This window comes from Hyperolius riggenbachi, chromosome 3 (genome assembly GCF_040937935.1).
Source record: "Hyperolius riggenbachi isolate aHypRig1 chromosome 3, aHypRig1.pri, whole genome shotgun sequence".
Classification (NCBI taxonomy): domain Eukaryota; kingdom Metazoa; phylum Chordata; class Amphibia; order Anura; family Hyperoliidae; genus Hyperolius; species Hyperolius riggenbachi.
This window is the reverse complement of record NC_090648.1, coordinates 465,269,131-465,289,944: the sequence shown is the minus strand read 5'-3', so window position 1 is coordinate 465,289,944 and position 20,814 is coordinate 465,269,131. Positions and strand designations below refer to the sequence as shown.

Below are 20,814 nucleotides of genomic sequence, written 5' to 3'. Positions count from 1 at the left end.
CAGCCCAGCCTCTGTGGCTATCCCAAACCCCACTAAGGTCCCCCTGCACTCTGCAATCCCTCATAAATCACAGCCTTGCTGTGAGGATGTGTTTACATCTGTAGTGTCAGTCTCAGCTGCTCCCCCGCCTCCTGCATAGCTCCGGTCCCTGCCCCTGTCCCTTCCCTCCAATCAGCAGGGAGGGAAGGGATGCAGGCGGGGACTGGAGTTCTGCAGGAGGCGGGGAGAGCAGCAGACTGACACTATAGAGATAAACACAGCCAGCTCTGACAAGCTGTTTGTCAGCAGCGTGGCTGTGATTTATGAGGGATTGCAGAGTGCAGGGGGACCTTAGGGGGGTTTGGGATAGCAACAGAGGCTGGGCTGTATAGGCAGATCCAGCCTCTGTATGCAGATAATAATCTTCAAACCCACCTCGGGTTATCTTTAAAGCGGAATATAACCCTGCATTTCAACTTTGCTCTAAAACATTATTTACAGTATATTATATGCAACCAGCCTTTTTTTTTGTTACTAGACCAGCATTGGAAGGGTTACACAGGGCTTTAAAGTCCCCGGAGATTTTTGCAGACTCATCCGAACTTGAGTTAGATACTTTTTGTTTACACAAATGTATCTAAGTGTTTATTGTGACTCATCTCTCTCACTGAGAAGGAGTTGGAGGACAGCCAAAGAGTGTGTAACATTTCTAAATATATACATATAACTAAATAGAATGTAACTATCTGAACGTCTGCACTGAACTTAAAACCTCTGTGTTTAACCCTTCCAATGCTGGTCTAGTAAAAAAAAAAAATGCTTTTTGCATATAATATGCTGTAAATAATGTTTTAGAGCAAAGTTGAAATGCAGGGTTATATTCCGCTTTAAGATCTGCCTGCTGACGTTCAAGGCTCTAAACTACATGGGACCCAAGTACATAAGTGGATCTATTGGACCTATATGCCCCTCCACTGAAGGAGAGTACTGATAGGAGAGTAGATCTTAAGATCAAGATTTCAGATTGGTTTCTCTCCAGCAGTGGTTTGGCTCCAGTTTCCTGTGCATTGGTTTCAATAGATAGGTCTCTCTGCCTCATGCCTAAAGCAGCCCATACACTCAGCAGATTTTCTGGCCGACCGATCGATCCCGATCAATCGATTGCAAATCGGTTGGCCGATCGACGGCCGATTTCGATCGATTTCGATGGATTTCCATCGAACTTGCAGGGTGGAAAATTTAGGTCGATCTGATGAGATTGCTTATCAGTTTGCATTGGCCTTAATGGAAATCTGATGGGAAAAAAATGCCATCAGATCGAATTTCAATAGATTTCAAACTGAAATCTATTGGAATTCTATCCTGGTAAAAAATGTTCTAAAAACGCATCAGATAGATCATCAGATGCATTTCTTATCTATCTGCTGCCAATCTGACGAGTGTATGGGCACCTTAAACATTGAGCAGTAATTGATCTATCAACCTGAAAAATACAGGAAAACAAAGGTCTTGAACATAGCTGCAGTTTACAAATGTTCTGCCGCAATTGGTGAAATTAAAAATGACCGATTATCTGTTACTTGGAAACAAGCCTCTTGCTTTTAAAAGTCCTTTGACTGTCCGGTACCACGAAGGTAGGTAGATTTTATAACTAGATAATGGGCATGAGGATCTAACAAACCTGAACTAGATTTAATAATTCTATAATTTTTTTGTTGCCTAAATTCAAAGGACAATTTCCTAACTAACCTTATTGGCAAAAATCACTGTTTCGTTAGACCCAGACTGAATAATCTACCTCCAAGAGTCCTAGTTTAAAAAATCTAGTCCAGGGTTTTTGGATCACTTGTGATATCTCTGCTGGAGAGGTCTTGGTGACTTCAGGGCGGAGTTTGAACCTTACCTGTGTGGTTGAAGTTCTCAGGACACTTTATTGTAATTGCAGGAAATAATCTGTCTGCAAGCAAACTTTGAAGAACAGATTCAGACCCTACAGAACAGCTTGGCTACCTCAAAAGCAGCATTACAATCTCTTACGGGGAAGCACACTCTTTTAGGTAAGTGTTAATCTTATTAACCCAATTTCTGCTAAATGGTTAAATATGGGGCATAATAATGAGTGCTTTGAGGGTGGGCTGTACTATATGGCTTAAAGAGAATTTTTGAAGGTAATGTTGTTGTACATTTAGCGCCCATAGTCTTGTCTGTCTCCCACTGTCCCCCAGAGGTGGTTGCAATCTAGTCCATACTGTAATCCAAGGGTAATTTCTGAGGGGAAGATGGTTAACTTGCCCGTATGTTTAGGGAAGAATCAAAGTAAACATGAGGTGAAATCAAGAATAAGGGCTAATTCACGCTACAAAAGCTTTTTTAAGCGCTTTGTTATCCTTGCTAAAGCTCTTGCTAATGTTATCCTATGTGTGTGTTCTCACTGGAGTGCTGGGATTTTATAAAAATCCCCCATAGCATTGCATTAGCAAGAGCTTTTAAAATGGCTAGCATTTAAAAAAAGCTTTTGTAATGTGAATGGGCCCTTTAAGATATATCAATGTTAGATATAGGCTCTCCTAACACTTCCGGGGTCCTTACTGTGTTCAGCCCTCTGCCTTCCTACTGTAGCCTCTGTTCAGCATGTCTGTTTTCCCACATGGCAGGATGTAGTCTCCAAGGCAAGTGCAGTTATAATGGTTTCCGAACTGCGCATGAATCGGCCTTGCCACAACTGCTCTGCACGATCCATGAAAGCGATTGGAGCACATGCGCTGGGTGCTGACTGACCCCAGTTAGAGATTGGAAGGGAGGCTACAGCAGCAAGACTGAGGGGAGGCTGAACAAAATTTCTTATTACTGGTGCATTCTTGCAGACTGGGAGATAGTGAGTGTGTGACCAATAGTAGACGCTTTCTTTACTACAACTTAAGATGAAGATATCACACCAAGCTGTCTACCTCATAGTCTCAAATGCTCCTGTAAGGTTAATGTCATGCCCCCTCCTTACACTGTTCTAATGGTCCTGTCCTATTGTCCCCCTTTGCCAGAGCAAAGTCATCAAGAAGCAGCTGCTCACAGTGAAGTTTTGGAGGAGGAGCTAAACCAAGCTCAAGGTAAGCGCTGTCCTGGATCTGCTTTACTTTATAAAGGTGGTTTTAATGATAAAACTTGTTTGAATACTTACAGTAAATTTGTGCTTTTAGTTACCATTCATCAGCTGGAAGGAGAGAATAAAAATCTTGAGAACTATCTGTCAATTGCCCAAGAGCAAGTGCAGGTACGTATATAACAATATCTTATAAAATGCTTTAAAAGAAAAATTTTAATTGAAAGTAAACCTGAGATAATTGTATGTGTAGTAGTAATGGTAAATAGACATTTACTCTGGTTTACTCTTGTCAAATTTTTTTGTCTCCTCCTTCTTTTTTTTTTTTTTTTTTTTTTTTTTTTTTTTTTTTCCAAAGTCATTCCAGAGTCACTCTTCAGCTCTCATCCTCCTTTCTCATGATAATTCACACCCACTCTCAGGGCTGTGGAGTCGGGGCAATTTTGGACACTCAGAGTCATTGATTTCATAAACTGAGGAGTCTGAGTCGGATGATTTTTGTACAAAATCCACAGCCCTGTTAAGTATTCGACTAAGGAGTCGGAGCTATTTTGGGTACCCAGAGTTGGAGTCGTGGTTTCAGAAACGGAGTCTGAGTGAGTCGGAAGATTTTTGTATCGACTCCACAGCCCTGCCCACTCTAACTGCAGCGTTCAGGCAGGGATCAGACTTGGGGGGGGGGGGAGGAAGCGAGCCAAGATTGCAACACTCCAGATGTGACAGCTACACTTGTTCATACAGAGTAGCTACTCAGAATCGAAATTTAAATTGGCTGTGCTGTCTGGATCCAGTGCACTCCACTTGTTTTCCACAGCACTCGCTCGCTTTCTCTTTTAACCCGTAAGGAGGAAGCATGGTAGTGATGTAGAGTGCATTGGATCCAGGCGGCGGCATGGGTAAGTAAGACCCCTCTCCCGCAGTCAGTGCTGGCTAATTTAAATTTCTACTTGGCTAATCTGCATGAGCAAGCCTAGTGACAACCCATATTAATGAAAGGGCTTTCTCACATTAGTCAGTTTCTCTGCATGTACAATTTCGCACACATGTGATTAGTTGCCAATAGCTGCTGTCCTCTGACACATATGGTTAATGCACACTAAAAACAAATTGTCCCTGGAAAGCTGCGTCGGTTTTTCAAGGACCCAAGTGTGATACTTCCTTCACGCTTCTCCACTGATGGGTCACTCCACCTCTGTAGCTCACTCTCCTCTCCACTGATCAGATGCTCCACCTCTCTGATCAGTGGAGAGGAGAGGGAGCTGTAGACCAAGTGGTGGAGTATCTGATCAGTGGCATGGAGAGAGCTGTAAGGTGCGTACACACGCACTACAGCAGCCAACGACTGGTCTGTCGGCACCTCCCGCTGGGCGGGTTTTCAGCAGACTGTAGTGCGTGTGTACGCACCTTACAGCTCTCTCTCCATGCCACTGATCAGATACTCCACCACTTGGTCTACAGCTCCCTCTCCTCTCCACTGATCAGATAATCCACCTCTGTCTACAGCTCACTCTCCTTTTCAGCGTGCAGTTCATATATAGGTGCATTAGAGACTAGCTGTGTAGAGTGTTACTTTCTTTAGTAGTCTCAGGTGGCATGACAAATAGTTACATCTGCAGTTGAGCGCTGTAATGAAAACCAATATATTTCTAGGACCTTCGACTGGAGCTGACCAACAAAGAGCATGAATATGAGGGCAAGCTGCAAATCGCAACCTCTCAGATATCTGAACAGAGAAAGGTAAGACGATGGTCTTTATTTATATAGTTTATATACGATTGTCTTTATTTATTTTTATTTTCCTTTCTCTGGACTTTTTTTGATGGACAGATTTTTTTTTTTCTTAAGAGGCCCATACACGCACCTGATTTTTGGCCGATCGAAATCGATTGATCGCAAATTTGAATGCCATAGCGATCGATTTGTGGCCAATTTCAATCGATCTGATATGATGGAAAATCTAGGTCCATCTGAAGAGATTGCTTATCAATTTGCATGGGACCTAATGGAAGTCTGATGGCAAAAAAATGCCATCAGATTGATTTTCAATAGATTTCATATGGAAATCTATTGGAAATCTGTTCCTAGTAATAAATGTGCCTAAACACATCAGATCAGAAAATCTATCTGATGACCTAACGAGTGTATGGCCACCTTTATTGTAATCTTGATGCTCCGACTAAACCAAAGCTTGCAAAATAAGCTGCTTACCAATAGATATAGCGAACGAGATGCCCGTAACTGCAGACTGCAGGTTGATTTTAAAAGAAAACCTGTAACGAGAAAAAGTTCCCCGGGGGTACTCCGGGAGGGGGAAGCCTCCGACTCCTATCAAGGCTTCCCCGTCGTCCTCTGTCCCACAGCAGCGGGGAAAACGGCGGGGATGTGAATATTTACCTTCTCTGCTCCAGCGCAGGCGCAGAATCGGCTCTCCGCTCGGAGATAGGCGGAAATAGCTGATCACTGTTGGGCCGCTCTACTGCGCAGGCGCAAGTCTCCTGTGCCTGAGCAGTAGAGCGGACCCGACGGAGATCAGCTATTTCCCCCTATCTCAATGCTGAGAGCCGCAACAGCGCCCCCGCTGGAGCCAGGGAAGGTATATAAATGTAGCTTGTCAGTCTTGTCGAGCACAGATTGCCAGAGACTTCGGGGGAGCCAGCGCTGGATTGCCTTCAGCTGAAGGGGCGGGGTAAGTATCCATTGGGACCCTGAGGCTTCCCACTCCCGAGGTGAGTACCTTTTTTTTTTTTTTTTTTTTTTTTTTTTTTTTTTTAGTCTCTTTAATGCAAATTGTATCCATGCCAATCAAATTTCTCATGCCCAGTTCCAAGACGCATTAAATTTGCATGCAAGATGGATTTATTTGCTTTTCATTGACATCTCGACTTCAGTAAATATTCAGTCTACAATAAAGGTACCCATACACTAATCTGTTTTCCTCCGGCAGATTCAATCACTTTTTGAATCAGCCAGAGATTGATGTCTGAACATGGCCACCCAATCGTAATTTAGAATGATAGACTATGTAGCTCAAAAGGGGGGGAAGGCAGTAGGCAATAGCCAGCCTCTCTGATCTGAGAGACCTCTATTGGCCAAATCTTGTGCCCATCTAAAAAATCTGCTCAGCAGCACTGAAAAGGCTTGGTGTTTAACCATTTCACAACTGAGGGGTTTTACCCCTGAAACACCAGCGCTATTTTTACCTTTCAGCGCTGCCTCCATTGTAGTATTTATGTACTATGATTGGTTATTGGGGACTGGAGAGTCTCCATAACCAATCATTGTACTGCAGAGCCGGGGTGTGTGTGCGCGCGCGGGTCGCGGGGGCGCGCGATCGCGCGCTGCACATTTGTTTACATTACATTGTTTTGAATGAAGACGGCTTTTGTTTAAAGCCGTCTTCATTCTACTCGCAATCGGCGAGGCTAATTGGATTTAGGAACGCTCGTTCCTAACATCCAATTAGTCACCTGCTGTGCGGGCTGGCTGGAGTGTGCGCGAGAGTTCCCCGCCCACTCCCAGCAAGTAAATAAACAAGTGCGCCTTTCTCCGTCCCTGGGGGTGAAGCGGTGCGCAGAGGGACGGAGAAATTTAGCACTGGGGGGGTGAAGTGGTTAAGTCTCACAGCATCAACTTTGTTTTTCTTACCCAAGCCTCATTTTTAGCTGCACAGAAGCTAAGCTCCGCCACATCAAAGAAATCTGCCCAGGCATTTTTCCCCTGATGCTGTGCAAAGCATGCTGGGATTTCTGATGTAGTTCTCGTTGCGTAGTGCGTGCAGCTGGTAGGGGTGATCAGGACACGGGACAGTAGGAACTGTCTAATGATCACTGTCACCACCGTTCAACCAAAATCAACCAAAAAGATGGCTGCCCCATGAAATCACAAACATTTGCCTGTTCTATTAAAACAGGGTGGGTAAGAGATTATATTACCTATCTATTTTAATTAACATAACTAATGTATCTTAGTGACTGTGTTTGTTAAGGCCGAAGTTTCTCTTTAACTAAGACTTGTGTTGTAGCAGAAATCCTTGCATGCATTCCTTACCCCATTCATACTGCATGCCATTTTACCACTTTTCGCAAAGTGGACGCTTAAAAATGTCCTGTTTGCCTCTAATTGCAAAAAAGTTTTAATGCGTCACTCGCTTCTGCTGCCACCGTGCATTTAAAAAAAAAATACAGGTTCCTTTAGAAATTGCATTTTTCTTTAAATGTATGTCATGAGTGTATATTACTTTTATCTTACCAAATAAAAGCTTGTAATACGGTATCGTGAGAAAACAAAGGTACGGACTAACCAGTAATCTCATGGCAAACCAGAACTCATTGGAGTGTGTAAGGGGGCTATAATGGTCCTAAAAGCCCCCTTACTAAAATGCTATGGAAAACAAGTTTGCTTTCTTAAAACAGAAATTGACCATTTTTGCCCTTAGAAGCTAAACACTCCTCCAGATCCGCTGGAATGCAATTTGCATATATTCAGCAGTGATGCACTGGTAGACATCTCGGAGCTCACTCCAACCTGAATTATTGCAAATTCTTTCTGTTTTAAGAAGGCAAACCTTTTTGTTTTCCTGAGAAAACAAAAACACCATTGTCGCGACACATTGTACTAGGAACATAATTTAAAAGCTGTGATAGCCAGGACAAATGGGCACATGTGAGTTCTCTACAGTAGCATTGTTTTAAAAACTATAGTGGAGTGAATTAACAAGTATCCCCCCCCCCCCCACACACACACACAAAAATCCTAATTCGTAGCTTAAAATACAAGGTAGAATTCATTTAGGTGTGATAAGCAGTGATAAAGTTATGGCCAAATGAATGTGAAGAGCGCTGAAAGGGGTGAAAATGGCTCTTGGTGGGATGGGTAATATAGCCTGTGGGTACACATTTGGCCAGTACAGTTCCTGGCAGAGTATGGCCCCACCTGTGCAAGAAGTCCTCCACGAGCAGCTTCTTTCTACTGTGCAGGTGTGGCCATACGTACACAGGCGCAATACAACCACGCTCGTTTACGGAGGGGAGCAGATAGTGTAGGTGAGCTCTGATACTACATGGTACTAGTAAAATTGGCCAATAAAAATTGTATGTCTATGCACCCTCAGAATCCCTGACTGTCCAGCCTGGATGGTGTAGTCACATGACCCAAAGTTTAAAGGTGTGTACATACAACTAGTTTTGATTGGCCAATTTTACCGCTTTCATGTAGTATAAGAGCTTACATACACAATCTGTTCATAGTATTCAAAACCTGTTGGCCTCATATTACAGGGAAGTGCTAAAATTGACCAATTAATATGGTGTGTGTGTGCGCACGCTAAGCCTTTCTGTGAGGGCCCTTTTCCAGTGGCTGCAAACCACTTCAAAAAGCTGATGGCAGCATTTGTACTGATCGCTAGAGCACTGCGATAACCTGTAAATGGTAGTGCTGATTTTCTACTAATGCTGCTCGGATTTTGCCGATTTGCGATCGCCGGCCGGTGAAATTCTCGTCTCGATCGTGTTACATTCCCGACGGCTATACGCTATTGAAAAAACAGCTTGCATAGGTGGTTTGCACTTGCGATCGCGCGCTTGCCGGTGGAAAAGGGCTCTGAGAGCAACTTGGCTTTACACATTATTGCCTTGGAACCCACACACTCTATAAACGCAAAGTTCTTCTAGAATCCTATGCATCGTACACCGCGTGACCGTCTGCTTGAGTTTTCTAGGAGAGGGAGCATGTTGCCATCCTATGCAAAAGTTGTCTTTGCAAGGCTTGATGTAGAATCAGTAGTTTCTGCTGTCTTTCCCATAAAGAATGCTGTAGCTTCAATGTGTGATGCATTGTTGCACATGAGACATGATCTCATTTTATCGCTGTATTTTCTTTTCAGGCAATTGCTAGACTGGAAGAAGTGGAGTCTAAGCTTCTTGAGGCCCAGAATAAGCTGGGAGCAGCACTGCAAAGTGTTTCTTTACTCGAGGGACAGCTGTAAGTCTTATAAGTCAATGTGATTTCTTCCCTTTTTGAAATGAAACTCCTGTTTAATTGTGAAAAATCTTCTTTCACCTATGTGAACTGCACTTGCATTTTCATTGCAAATATTCACCATCTACCATGCAAGCTTTCCGCAGACGTTGCCATCATGCTACTTCTACCCTGGCAAAACATGGACTTGCAAATTAGCCCTGCTTTGAAGGGAAGGGTACCTGCATAGTCCTACCTGTATAGTCCTAATCCTACACTGAACTGGAGCGATCCTTTAATTTTTGTTCCCTCCCCCCCCCCCCCCCCCCCCCCCACTGTAAAAGTTAAGAATCCTGTCACAGCATCATCCCCCCCCCCCCCAACACTCCCCGTTGTCACCTCTCTGCTCAGCTGTAATATCCGACTGAGTAGAATGTTGATTATGGGCAGGTAGGAGGTGACAGTTCTTCCCATTCTCTGCCTGTGCTTAGTTCAGCCCCCTCCATTTGCCGCTTTAGCTCCAGATACGTTACAGCGTGCTGGGAAGCTGCGCTGTGTGTGGGCTTGAGGTCGAAGAATAGTGTAATAATACAGCTATTAGTACATGATCTATCCAACCTCAATTACCAAAAGGCCAACACACAGCGCAGCCCTCATGCGCACTGTGCTGTAACGCATATCTGGAACTATAAGCGGCGAGTGGAGGGGGCAGAACGAAGAATGGGCAGAGAGGATTAAGATCTGACACTTCCTCCCTACACATAATTGACAGGGAGGAGGGGCTCTGGAGGGGGAGGGTGGTGGTGTGATGTGTCACAGTACCACAAATAAAACCGTACTAAAATGGTTTTATATTTAAAAAAAAAAAAAAATTCAGCTGTACTTAAAAATCTGACCAAACCAACAGGTTTTGGACCAGTCTTTCTCCTCATGGGGGATTCTCAGGCTTTTTCTTTGTTTTGTTTTTTTTTAAAAGCATTTCCTGAATGGCAGTTGAACTGCCAAAAATAGTAAAATACCAGGGAGCTTCCCTACTTAGATATGTATACTAACTGCACCCACTCGTGCATATCAATTTGCTTAATTACTTAAAAGTGGTAGAATAATTTAGTCTTCGCTATCACAAAGTCCATATATATCAATATTAATATATGACAGCGCTCCTCTCCATAAGAGCTCAACATAGTGCATTACTGTTGGATTGAAATGATTGAAGCAAACAACCAGAGTGCTAAGCACTTCCCCCATGCTTCACTCTGCACAGACAGACACGTCCCCTTTAAAATATCAGTTCACCAGATATCATCCACCTCAGATCCAGGTGGGTCTACCTTATCAATAAATTAGCCAACTGCTTTTCAACAGCAGGCAGTTCAAATATTTAAAGTGAACCAGAGACAAAACACCCTCATGTATTTTACCATATAGATCAGTGGGAACATTAGAGGAAACGCCTACCATGCTTTCTGTTTCATTCTGCACTGCACAGCTTGTTTCTTATCAGACCTGATAAAATCCCTGTCTGAACATTCAGTCTGGCTTTGCTACAATGACTCAGCTATAATTCCTGAGCAGAGCCAGCAGGGGGCAGGCTTGGACTTGAAAAGACATGAGAACACAGACTGAGCTATAAATATTCCTGAGCAAAGCCAGACTGAATGCTCAGTTGGGGATTTTATCAGGTCTGATAATAAACAAGCTGTGCAGTGAAGAATGAAATAGAAAGCAAGGTAGGTGTTTTCTCTAATGTGTGTGTGTGTGTGTGTATATATATATAAATACATGAGGGTGCTTAGTCTCTGCTTCCCTTTAATCCAGTATCCTCATAAAAAATACATGATAAAAACAATCATAGCGTAAAACCGTTAAAAATTGTGACAATGCCCTGCGCTATGTTGCGCACTCACGTAATCAGATGTAGTAACAGCCTATTGGGCTGACAGCCCAGCAGTGTCACCCTCAATGTGGCTGCAGGATCCTGTCTCCATTCCGGCGCATCCGCTCGTCTTTCTAGTATCCAAACCGGGGCAGCATTCAAAATCCGAATCCAATGATGTCAGATGCACCTGGCTCCGCCCTACGCGGTTTTATCCATGTGGACTCATCAGGGGCAGCACCTGATGAGTCTGCACAGATGAAACGTGTAGGGTGGAGCCAGGTGTGTCTGACATCATTGGATACAGATTTTAACTGCTTGCATGTTTCGCTTTAGTGGTCCTTTTAATTTTGAAACTCCATGCTCTGAGGTATTACTTTATGAATCTCCTTTACAATCAGACTTGTGGTGAAAATGAATACATCTAATTTATGGTTCACTTCACAAAATGTTGCCTCTGTTGGCCTTTCATAACTTGTAATCTATTTCCAATGAAAAGGGCCTGGATTTGTATGAAGCTGTAATACTGTTATCTTGTCAGGGCTGCAACCAATGAGGAAAAGTGCCGGCTGTTGGAGGAGAAGAAAGAAACTGAGAAGAAGCTGACTGTATCCCTACAACAAATGAGGTAACTACTGATGTGTCTTAAAGGGAACCAGCGGTCATAGGGAAATGGAGGCTGCCATATTTACTGTATTCTAAACCATACCAGTTGCCCGGGAGTCCTCCTGATCTTGTTTTTAATACTTTTTAGCTGTAGACCCTAAACAAGCATGCAGCATATCAGGTTCTCTGACTCAGCTGACTCCAGTTTTACTGCCTGTTCCAGGGTTTTGACTCTGCTTATGGCAGAAGATTAACATGGCTGCCAGGCAACTGGCATTGTTTACAAGGAAATAAATCTGGCAGCCTCCAAAACCCTATCGCTTTGGGTTCCCTTTATAGCTGAAAGTCCTGATCTAATTTTGGGAGCGCTAAAAATGGAATCCCCTTGGCTGCTATATTTCAAGTTTAAAACCTTCACTTTTATTTCAGGAAAATGCTATAAAAGTGGGCAGCACGGTGGTGTAGTGGTTAGCTCTCTCGCCTTGCAGCGCTGGGTCCCTGGTTCGAATCCCAGCCAGGGCACTATCTGCAAAGAGTTTGTATGTTCTCTCCGTGTCTGCGTGGGTTTCCTCCGGGTACTCCGGTTTCCTCCTACATTCCAAAAACATACGGATAAGTTAATTGGCTCCCCCTAAAATTGGCCCTAGACTACAGTACTTACACTACATAATATAGACACATGGCAATGGTAGGGATTAGATTGTGAGCTCCTTTGAGGGACAGTTAGTGACAAGATATATATATATATATATATATATACACACACACACACACACACACACACACACACACACACACACACACACACACACATGCTTACTGTGCTCACAGGAGTCTCTAGTGGATGAGACATGTATGGCAACTTTGGCATAGTACGATGGGATTGGCCTGTTTCACTTTCCTTCCTTTCGTGTAACCACCCCCTCCCTCTAGATTGGAAGCCTTTAGCAGGGTGCTCTTTCCTTGTGTATCATACTTGATTTTGCAGTGGTAAAAACAGAAAAAAAACATGGGGACACAGGGAGCCCAATCTGGTGGTGAGGTCGTCTAGTTGTAATGCATGAGTAAAGGTTTATATAGAAATATACTCACAAGGGGGTTGCCACCAGATGCAACCACTCATATAAGCATGTGGAGAAGTACCGTCCCCACTCGGCCTTTTGGGTGTAGAAGTCTGGTCGCTGCTCCCCAAAAAATTTGTATCTCACAATAGAATTATGTGGTACTAGCCCTAGAGGTGTAGGGTATTTCAGGATAAAACAGAAGTAGGAGGCGCCCAATTAGAAAAAGGCCAAATTAAAATTTTAAATGAAAAAGAAACTCACATGGCGTAATGTATAAAGATTTTTATAAACTTTATTAAGCACTGTGACAACGCGTTTCTCGGCAACTGCCGCTTCCTCAGGTCAAGTTTGTGCCTATTGGCTTTGTCCGGGTCTGGACTACTATTCCAATGTATGATCTTATTGTGTATCTTAGTATGACCAACCAGACAAAACAGGTGGTATGCAATGTTATGATTGTCTGTAATCTTTATTGTACAGCGCAGCGTAACTTGTTGCTATATAAATCCAATAAATGTGTTCAAGAGAAGGTTATTCTGAGGAAAGATGAACACTCCGTCTGATTCCTGCAAGAGTACCTAAATTATAAATTACAGTTGGCTTTAAAGAGGGGCTGTCAGCCATACCATCTCAGGAAAAAAAAACGAATCTATAAGCAGATAAATACTTGCTCTACTTAACAGGTGTTGCACTGTTCACGTTATGATTCCTGTGAATTTTTAAAAAGGACAAGTAGAGAATCCTAGACAGTTTCCATATTTACTGTAGCTATTGTGAAGCCAGTCGTGATGTAATATCCGCCCTTAGTCTCCTCTGCCTGATTTGCCCGCCCTTCACTATCGAAAGTGCAATGTTTCAGCCTGAGAAATTTTGGCCAATCAGAGGAACAGAGGTGTGGGAGGGGAAAACAGGAGGGAAAGAGGCTTCAGCCAATCAGGCTGCATTAGTTAAAGGGAAGGTTCAGGGACTGTACAAAAAAAAAAAATCCAAATCCACTTACCTGGCGGCTTCCTCCAGGCTGCTGCAGGCAGGAGGTGCTCTCGGTGCCGCTCCCGGTGGTCTCCGGTGGCGAGCCTGGCCAGGCCGGCTGCCAGGTCGGGCTTCTTCTGCGCTGCAAAGTGCGTGTCACTCGTGCGCGCTGACATCGACGTCCTCCGGGCTGTACTGCGCAGGCTCAGTAGTTCTGAGCATGCGCAGTACAGCCCAGAGGACGTCCGATGACATCAGGGCGCACGAGTGACACGCACTTTTGAGCGCAGAAGAAGCCCGGCCTGGCGCCTGCGGAGGGGCACCGAGGGCACCTCTTGCCTGCCACGGGCTGGAAGAAGCCCCAGGTAAGTGGATTTGGATTTTTTTTTTTTTATACAGTCCCTGAACCTTCCCTTTAAAGAGACTCTGTAACATCAAAAACGTCCCCTGGGGGGTACTCGCCTCGGGTGGGGGAAGCCTCAGGATCCTAATGAGGCTTCCCACGCCGTCCTCTGTCCCACGGAGGTCTCGCTGCAGCCCTCCGAACAGCCGGCGACAGGCCCGACTGTTCAATTCAATATTTATCTTTGCAGGCTCCAGCGGGGGCGCTGTGGCTGCTTTCGCTCCGAAGGAGGCGGAAATACCCGATCTCAGTCGGGTCCGCTCTACTGCGCAGGCGCCGGAGACTTGCGCCTGCGCAGTAGAGCGGACCCGACGGCGATCAGGTATTTCCGCCTCCTTCGGAGCCGACAGCCGCCAGAGCGCCTGCGCAGGAGCCAGGAAGGTAAATATTACGTCACCGCTGTACGGAGGGCTACAACGAGACCCCCGAGGGACGGCAGACGGCGTGGGAAGCCTCATTAGGATCCTGAGGCTTCCCCCATCCGAGGTGAGTACCCCCCAGGGGACGTTTTATCGTTACAGATTCTCTTCAAGTCTGAGGGGAAGTAGAGAAGCAAAAAAAAGACAACCCAGCATGCCCTGCAACTTATTTGGTGCACAGAAAATTTGGTACACAAAAGAAGTCAGGTAAACTGGGGAATGATGATTTATCAACAAGAAAAGTAATAAGTGATTTTAACTTGGATTGCCTGGTTAGCATCCTTATTACTTGTTTACTAAAAATAAAGAATTGATTTTTGATTTGATGCCCAACAGTTACTCTTTAAACCTAATAAGTTGCCAGGATTAAACCTAATAAGTTGCCAGGCTATATAAAATGTGATGGCATTTATTTTTCTTTCCAAACCATAGGTGCAAAGGATACTAGGGGACTGATGTCATAACTCCACCCCTCATGTTCATGTGATCTAATCTAGGCAGGCAGACATCTGAAATGAGAATTATAGCAAAAAGACAGGCTACAGCAGTTCTCCTGCATCGTCTTTCTCCTGCATCGTCTTTCTCCTGCATCGTCTTTCTCCTGCATCGTCTTTCTCCTGCATCGTCTTTCTCCTGCATCGTCTTTCTCCTGCATCGTCTTTCTCCTGCATCGTCTTTCTCCTGCATCGTCTTTCTCCTACACACTGTGAAAAGAGAAGTCATTTGATTCTGTCAGGCAGGGGAGGGAGGGGCAGAGGAATGAACCAGGCTGGAGGGGAGGACACCTACTGAGGGAGTACTTTAGAAATAAGGAAGTACTACTACAGACTACAGTTGGGCCGAACCTCCGATTTTAGGTTCGCGAACTTTCACGGAAGGTTCAGTTCGCGTTAAAGTTCGCGAACCGCAATAGACTTCAATGGGGATGCGAACTTTGAAAAAAAAAATTATGCTGGCCACAAAAGTGATGGAAAAGATGTTTCAAGGGGTCTAACACCTGGAGGGGGGCATGGCGGAGTGGGATAGATGCCAAAAGTCCCCGGGAAAAATCTGGATTTGACGCAAAGCAGCGTTTTAAGGGCAGAAATCACATTGAATGCTAAATGACAGGCCTAAAGTGCTTTAAAACATCTTGCATGTGTATACATCAATCAGGTAGTGTAATTAAGGTACTGCTTCACACTGACACACCAAACTCACCGTGTAACGCACCGCAAACAGCTGTTTGTGTAGTGACGGCCGTGCTGGACTGGTGCGCACCATGGCGAGAGTGCAGGTTTTGGTGGCTTTACAGCCCATATGGTCGGCCTGGCTGATGTAGCTGAATGACAGAACAGTGACTGTCCAGGTGATCAAATTTGGTCTGACCACAATGAAGCAACGACCTTATTATCTTTTGTGTGCCCCCCGAGACACTCATCTAGGCGCCGGTCATTGCTTCATTGTGATACGCAAGCCCCTTCACCACGGCAAGGTAATGATCACGAAGGGGAATGGGCGCATGTACATGCCTTTTCTTTTGTTGTTGCAGCTGCCCGCAGTGCAGCCAGAAAAATTAGGCAGTCATGTACACGCACCCGAAAAATTATTACAGCGGCCGCTGCTAGCAGCGGCCTAAAAAATTCAGCAATCCGCCTGGAGTCCCGGACCCTGTTGGTGGTGGCGGAGAAGGTAGTGAAGCGGCCTGCAGGCAGACATGCTGTGTGGAGGGACTGGGAGCGACTTAGTCTTCTTGGGGCAGGCCAGGCAGCCAGTCACACGGCGTGCAGGCAGAGATGCTGTGTGTGCGGGGACTGACTTAGTCTTGGGGCGGGCAGCAGCCCTCCGGGATCCATGCCTCATTCATTTTGATAAAGGTGAGGTACTTAACACTTTTGTGACTTAGGCGACTTCTCTTCTCTGTGACAATGCCTCCAGCTGCGCTGAAGGTCCTTTCTGAGAGGACGCTTGCGGCAGGGCAGGAGAGAAGTTGGATGGCAAATTGGGACAGCTCTGGCCACAGGTCAAGCCTGCGCACCCAGTAGTTCAAGGGTTCCTCATCGCTGTTCACAGCAGTGTCTACATCCACACTTAAGGCCAGGTAGTCGGCTACCTGCCGGTCGAGGCGTTGGTGGAAGGTGGATCCGGAAGGGCTACGGCGAGGCGTTGGACTAAAGAACGTCCGCATGTCCGACATCACCATGAGATCGCTGGAGCGTCCTGTCTTTGACTGCGTGGACACGGGAGGAGGATTAGTGGCAGTGGTACCTTGCTGGCGTTGTGCTGTCACATCACCCTTAAAGGCATTGTAAAGCATAGTTGACAGCTGGTTCTGCATGTGCTGCATCCTTTCCACCTTCCGGTGAGTTGGTAACAGGTCCGCCACTTTGTGCCTGTACCGAGGGTCTAGTAGTGTGGCCACCCAGTACAGCTCATTCCCCTTGAGGTTTTTTATACGGGGGTCCCTCAACAGGCAGGACAGCATAAAAGACGACATCTGCACAAAGTCGGATCCAGTACCCTCCATCTCCTCTTGCTCTTCCTCAGTGACGTCACGTAAGTCAACCTCCTCCCCCCAGCCGCGAACAATACCACGGGAAGGTTGAGCAGCACAAGCCCCCTGCGACGCCTGCTGCGGTTGTTCTCCTGCCGCCGTCCCCTCCTCCTCCTCCTCCTCCCCCCCCCCCCAAAGAAACACCTTGCTCATCATCCTCTGAGTCTGACTCGTCTTCTGCACACGACCTCTCTTCTTCCTCCTCCTCCCCCCTCTGTGCTGCCGCAGGTGTTGAGGAAACAGCTGGGTCTGATGAAAATTGGTCCCATGCCTGTTCCTGACGTAATGGTTCCTGGTCACGCTCATTCGCAGCTTCATCCGCCACTCTACGCACAGCACGCTCCAAGAAGTAAGCGTAGGGAATTAAGTCGCTGATGGTGCCCTCACTGCGGCTCACCAGGTTGGTCACCTCCTCAAACGGCCGCATGAGCCTGCATGCATTTTTCATCAGTGTCCAGTTGTCGGACCAGAACATCCCCATCTTCCCAGACTGTTTCGTTCTACTCCAGTTGTAGAGGTACTGGGTGACGGCTTTCTTCTGTTCTAGCAGGCGGGAGAACATGAGCAGGGTCGAATTCCAGCGAGTGGGGCTATCGCAAATGAGGAGTCTCACCGGCATGTTGTTTTTCCGCTGAATTTCTGCAAATCGTGCCATGGCTGTGTAAGACCGCCTCAAATGCCCACAGAACTTCCTGGCCTGCTTCAGGACATCCGCTAAGCCAGGGTACTTTGCCACAAATCTTTGAACCACTAGATTCATGACATGTGCCATGCAGGGTATGTGTGTCAGCTTCCCCATATGCAAAGCGGCAAGCAGATTGCTGCCGTTGTCGCACACCACGTTGCCTATCTCCAGGTGGTGTGGGGTCAGCCACTCATCCACCTGTTTCTTAAGAGCAGCCAGGATAGCTGCTCCAGTGTAACTCTCCGCTTTGAGACAAGCCATGTCTAAGATGGCGTGACACCGTCGTACCTGGCATGCAGCATAGGTCCTGCGGAGCTGGGGCTGTGTAGCTGGAGAGGAGAACTGCCACTCAGCCAAGGAGGAGGAGGAAAGCGAAGAGCATGTAGCAGGAGGAGAGGAGGTAGCAGGAGGCCTGCCTGCAAGCCGTGGAGGTGTCACAATTTGGTCCGCTGCGCCCTGCTTGCCATGGTTCACCACCAGGTTCACCCAATGGGCTGTGTAGGTAATGTAGCGGCCCTGCCCGTGCTTGGCAGACCAGGCATCCGTGGTCAGGTGTACCCTTGACCCAACGCTCTTCGCAAGAGATGACACCACTTGCCTCTCAACTTCACGGTGCAGTTGGGGTATGGCCTTTCTCGAAAAATAAGTGCGGCCTGGCATCTTCCACTGCAGTGTTCCGATGGCCACAAATTTACGGAAGGCCTCAGAGTCCACCAGCCGGTATGGTAACAGCTGGCGAGCTAACAGTTCCGCCACGCCAGCTGTCAGACGCCGGGCAAGGGGGTGACTGGCCAAAAGTGGCTTCTTCCGCTCAAACATTTCCTTCACGGACACCTGACTGCTGCTGTGGGCAGAGGAGCAGGAACCGCTCAAGGGCAGAGGCGGAGTGGAGGAGGGTGCCTGTAAAGGTGCAAGGGAGAAAGCGGCATAAGCAGATGATGCACCTGAAGGAGGAAGAGGAGAAGGAGGGTGACTTTTCTTTTGTGTGCTGCTGCTGCTTTTGCTCAGGTGGCCATCCCATTGCTGTTTGTGCCTTTTCTCCAGGTGCCTTCATAAGGCACTTGTCCCTACGTGAGTGTTGGCCTTTCCACGGCTCAATTTTTGTTGGCAGAGCGAACAGATGGCTTTGGTCCGATCTGAGGCACACACATAAAAAAATTTCCACACCGCTGAGCCACCCAGGGATGTGGGCACTATGGGGACCTCAGCAGCTGATGCTGAAGGGCAAGTTGGCTGGCTGTACATAGGTGGCGATACATGGTGCCGGACACTGCCACCAGCTGTTTCTGATCAAGAGCTGCCCCAGCTTCTTTCAGCAACTTCTCTCCTCCTACTACTCTCTGACTCCCCCTCTGAACTGTCCCCCTCTTCATCTCCTCTATTGGGAACATACAGAGGATCCCTATCATCGTCATCATCGTAATCATCCTGCCCAGCTTCGCTTGCCTCAGAAAAATCCAAACGTGTAGGTCCTTCATCCTCCTTACACGTTACATCCATAGTGTTGCCGCGTAACGCAGACATATGAGCTGGCGAAAATTCATCTGGCTGTAACAATGGCTGTGCATCAGTGATTTCACCACCACTAAATAATTCTTGCGAAGTGTCAAATGCAGCGGAAGTGGTGCTAGTAGTAGCGCTGGTGGCTGAGCAAGATGAGGTGTTCTGTGTCGCTAAATACTCAACCACGTCCTGACAATCTTGGGAGGTGATGGGACGTGCCTTCTTCCGAGCACTGTACTGTGGGCCAGGTCCACACGAAATTACATTTACACGACCTCGCGCAGACCTGCCGGGTGGCCTTCCTCTGCCTCTGGCACTACCTCTTCCTCTACCTGTTTTGTCCATATCGGGTATGCACGGAGTGGTATATCACACTGCGTGCACTCACGTAGGTAGGTGGGTTCACTTAACTGCACAGGTATGCGCACTGATGTGGTGGGTTCACTGAACAGTACAGGTATACAGTGGCAGGTTCACTGAACAGAACAGGTATGCAGTGGCGGGTTCACAGAACAGGTATGCAGTGGCGGGTTCACAGAACAGGTATGCAGTGGTGGGTTCACTGAACAGGTATACAGTGGCGGGTCCACTGAACAGGTATACAGTGGCGGGTTCACAGAACAGGTATGCAGTGGCAGGTTCACTGAACACAACAGGTATGCAGTGGCGTGTTCACTAAACAGGTATACAGTGGCGGGTCCACTGAACAGAACAGGTATGCAGTGGCGGGTTCACTGAACAGGTATGCAGTGGCGGGTTCACTGAACAGGTATGCAGTGGCGGGTTCACTGAACAGGTATGCAGTGGCGGGTTCACTGAACAGGTATACAGTGGCGGGTTCACTGAACAGGTATACAGTGGCGGGTCCACTGAACAGAACAGGTATGCAGTGGCGGGTCCACAGAACAGGTATGCAGTGGCGGGTCCACAGAACAGGTATGCAGTGGCGGGTTCACAGAACAGGTATGCAGTGGCGGGTTCACAGAACAGGTATACAGTGGCGGGTTCACAGAACAGGTATACAGTGGCGGGTCCACTGAACAGAACAGGTATACAGTGGCGGGTCCACTGAACAGAACAGGTATACAGTGGCGGGTTCACAGAACAGGTATGCAGTGGCGTGTTCACTAAACAGGTATACAGTGGCGGGTCCACTGAACAGAACAGGTATACAGTGGCGGGTTCACAGAACAGGTATACAGTGGCGGGTCCACTGAACAGAACAGGTATACAGTGGCGGGTTCACAGAACAGGTATACAGTGGCGGGTCCACTGAACAGAACAGGTATACAGTGGCGGGTTCACAGAGCAGGTATACAGTGGCAGGATCACTGAACAGGTATGCAGTGGCAGGATCACTGAACAGGTATGCAGTGGCAGGATCACTGAACAGGTATGCAGTGGCAGGATCACTGAACAGGTATGCAGTGGCAGGATCACTGAACAGGTATGCAGTGGCAGGATCACTGAACAGGTATGCAGTGGCAGGATCACTGAACAGGTATGCAGTGGCAGGATCACTGAACAGGTATGCAGTGGGCTGAGGGCTCACTGAACAGAACAGGTATGCAGCCAGGAAAAGCTAAGCCTAACTAATCTTTCCCTAGAGACAGACAGCAGCTCGCCCTACTCTCTCTAATGCAGGCACACGAGTGGCCGTAATGGCCGCCGCTGCCTGCCTTATATAAGGGGGGGTGGGGCTCCAGGGGCTAGTGTAGCCTAATT

The 20,814-nt window shown here is 46.9% G+C and overlaps 1 protein-coding gene across 1 annotated transcript in view; it reads left to right on the top strand.

The window, feature by feature from the left end:
* Positions 1–20,814, top strand: part of HMMR (hyaluronan mediated motility receptor) — a 58,891-nt gene that overhangs the window by 19,009 nt on the left and 19,068 nt on the right. Inside the window, exons 7-12 of the mRNA XM_068273031.1 lie at positions 1,925–2,036; positions 3,018–3,083; positions 3,174–3,247; positions 4,727–4,813; positions 8,958–9,055; positions 11,449–11,535. Coding sequence (XP_068129132.1) covers positions 1,925–2,036; positions 3,018–3,083; positions 3,174–3,247; positions 4,727–4,813; positions 8,958–9,055; positions 11,449–11,535 — 524 coding nt within the window. The remainder of the gene's footprint in view (positions 1–1,924; positions 2,037–3,017; positions 3,084–3,173; positions 3,248–4,726; positions 4,814–8,957; positions 9,056–11,448; positions 11,536–20,814) is intronic.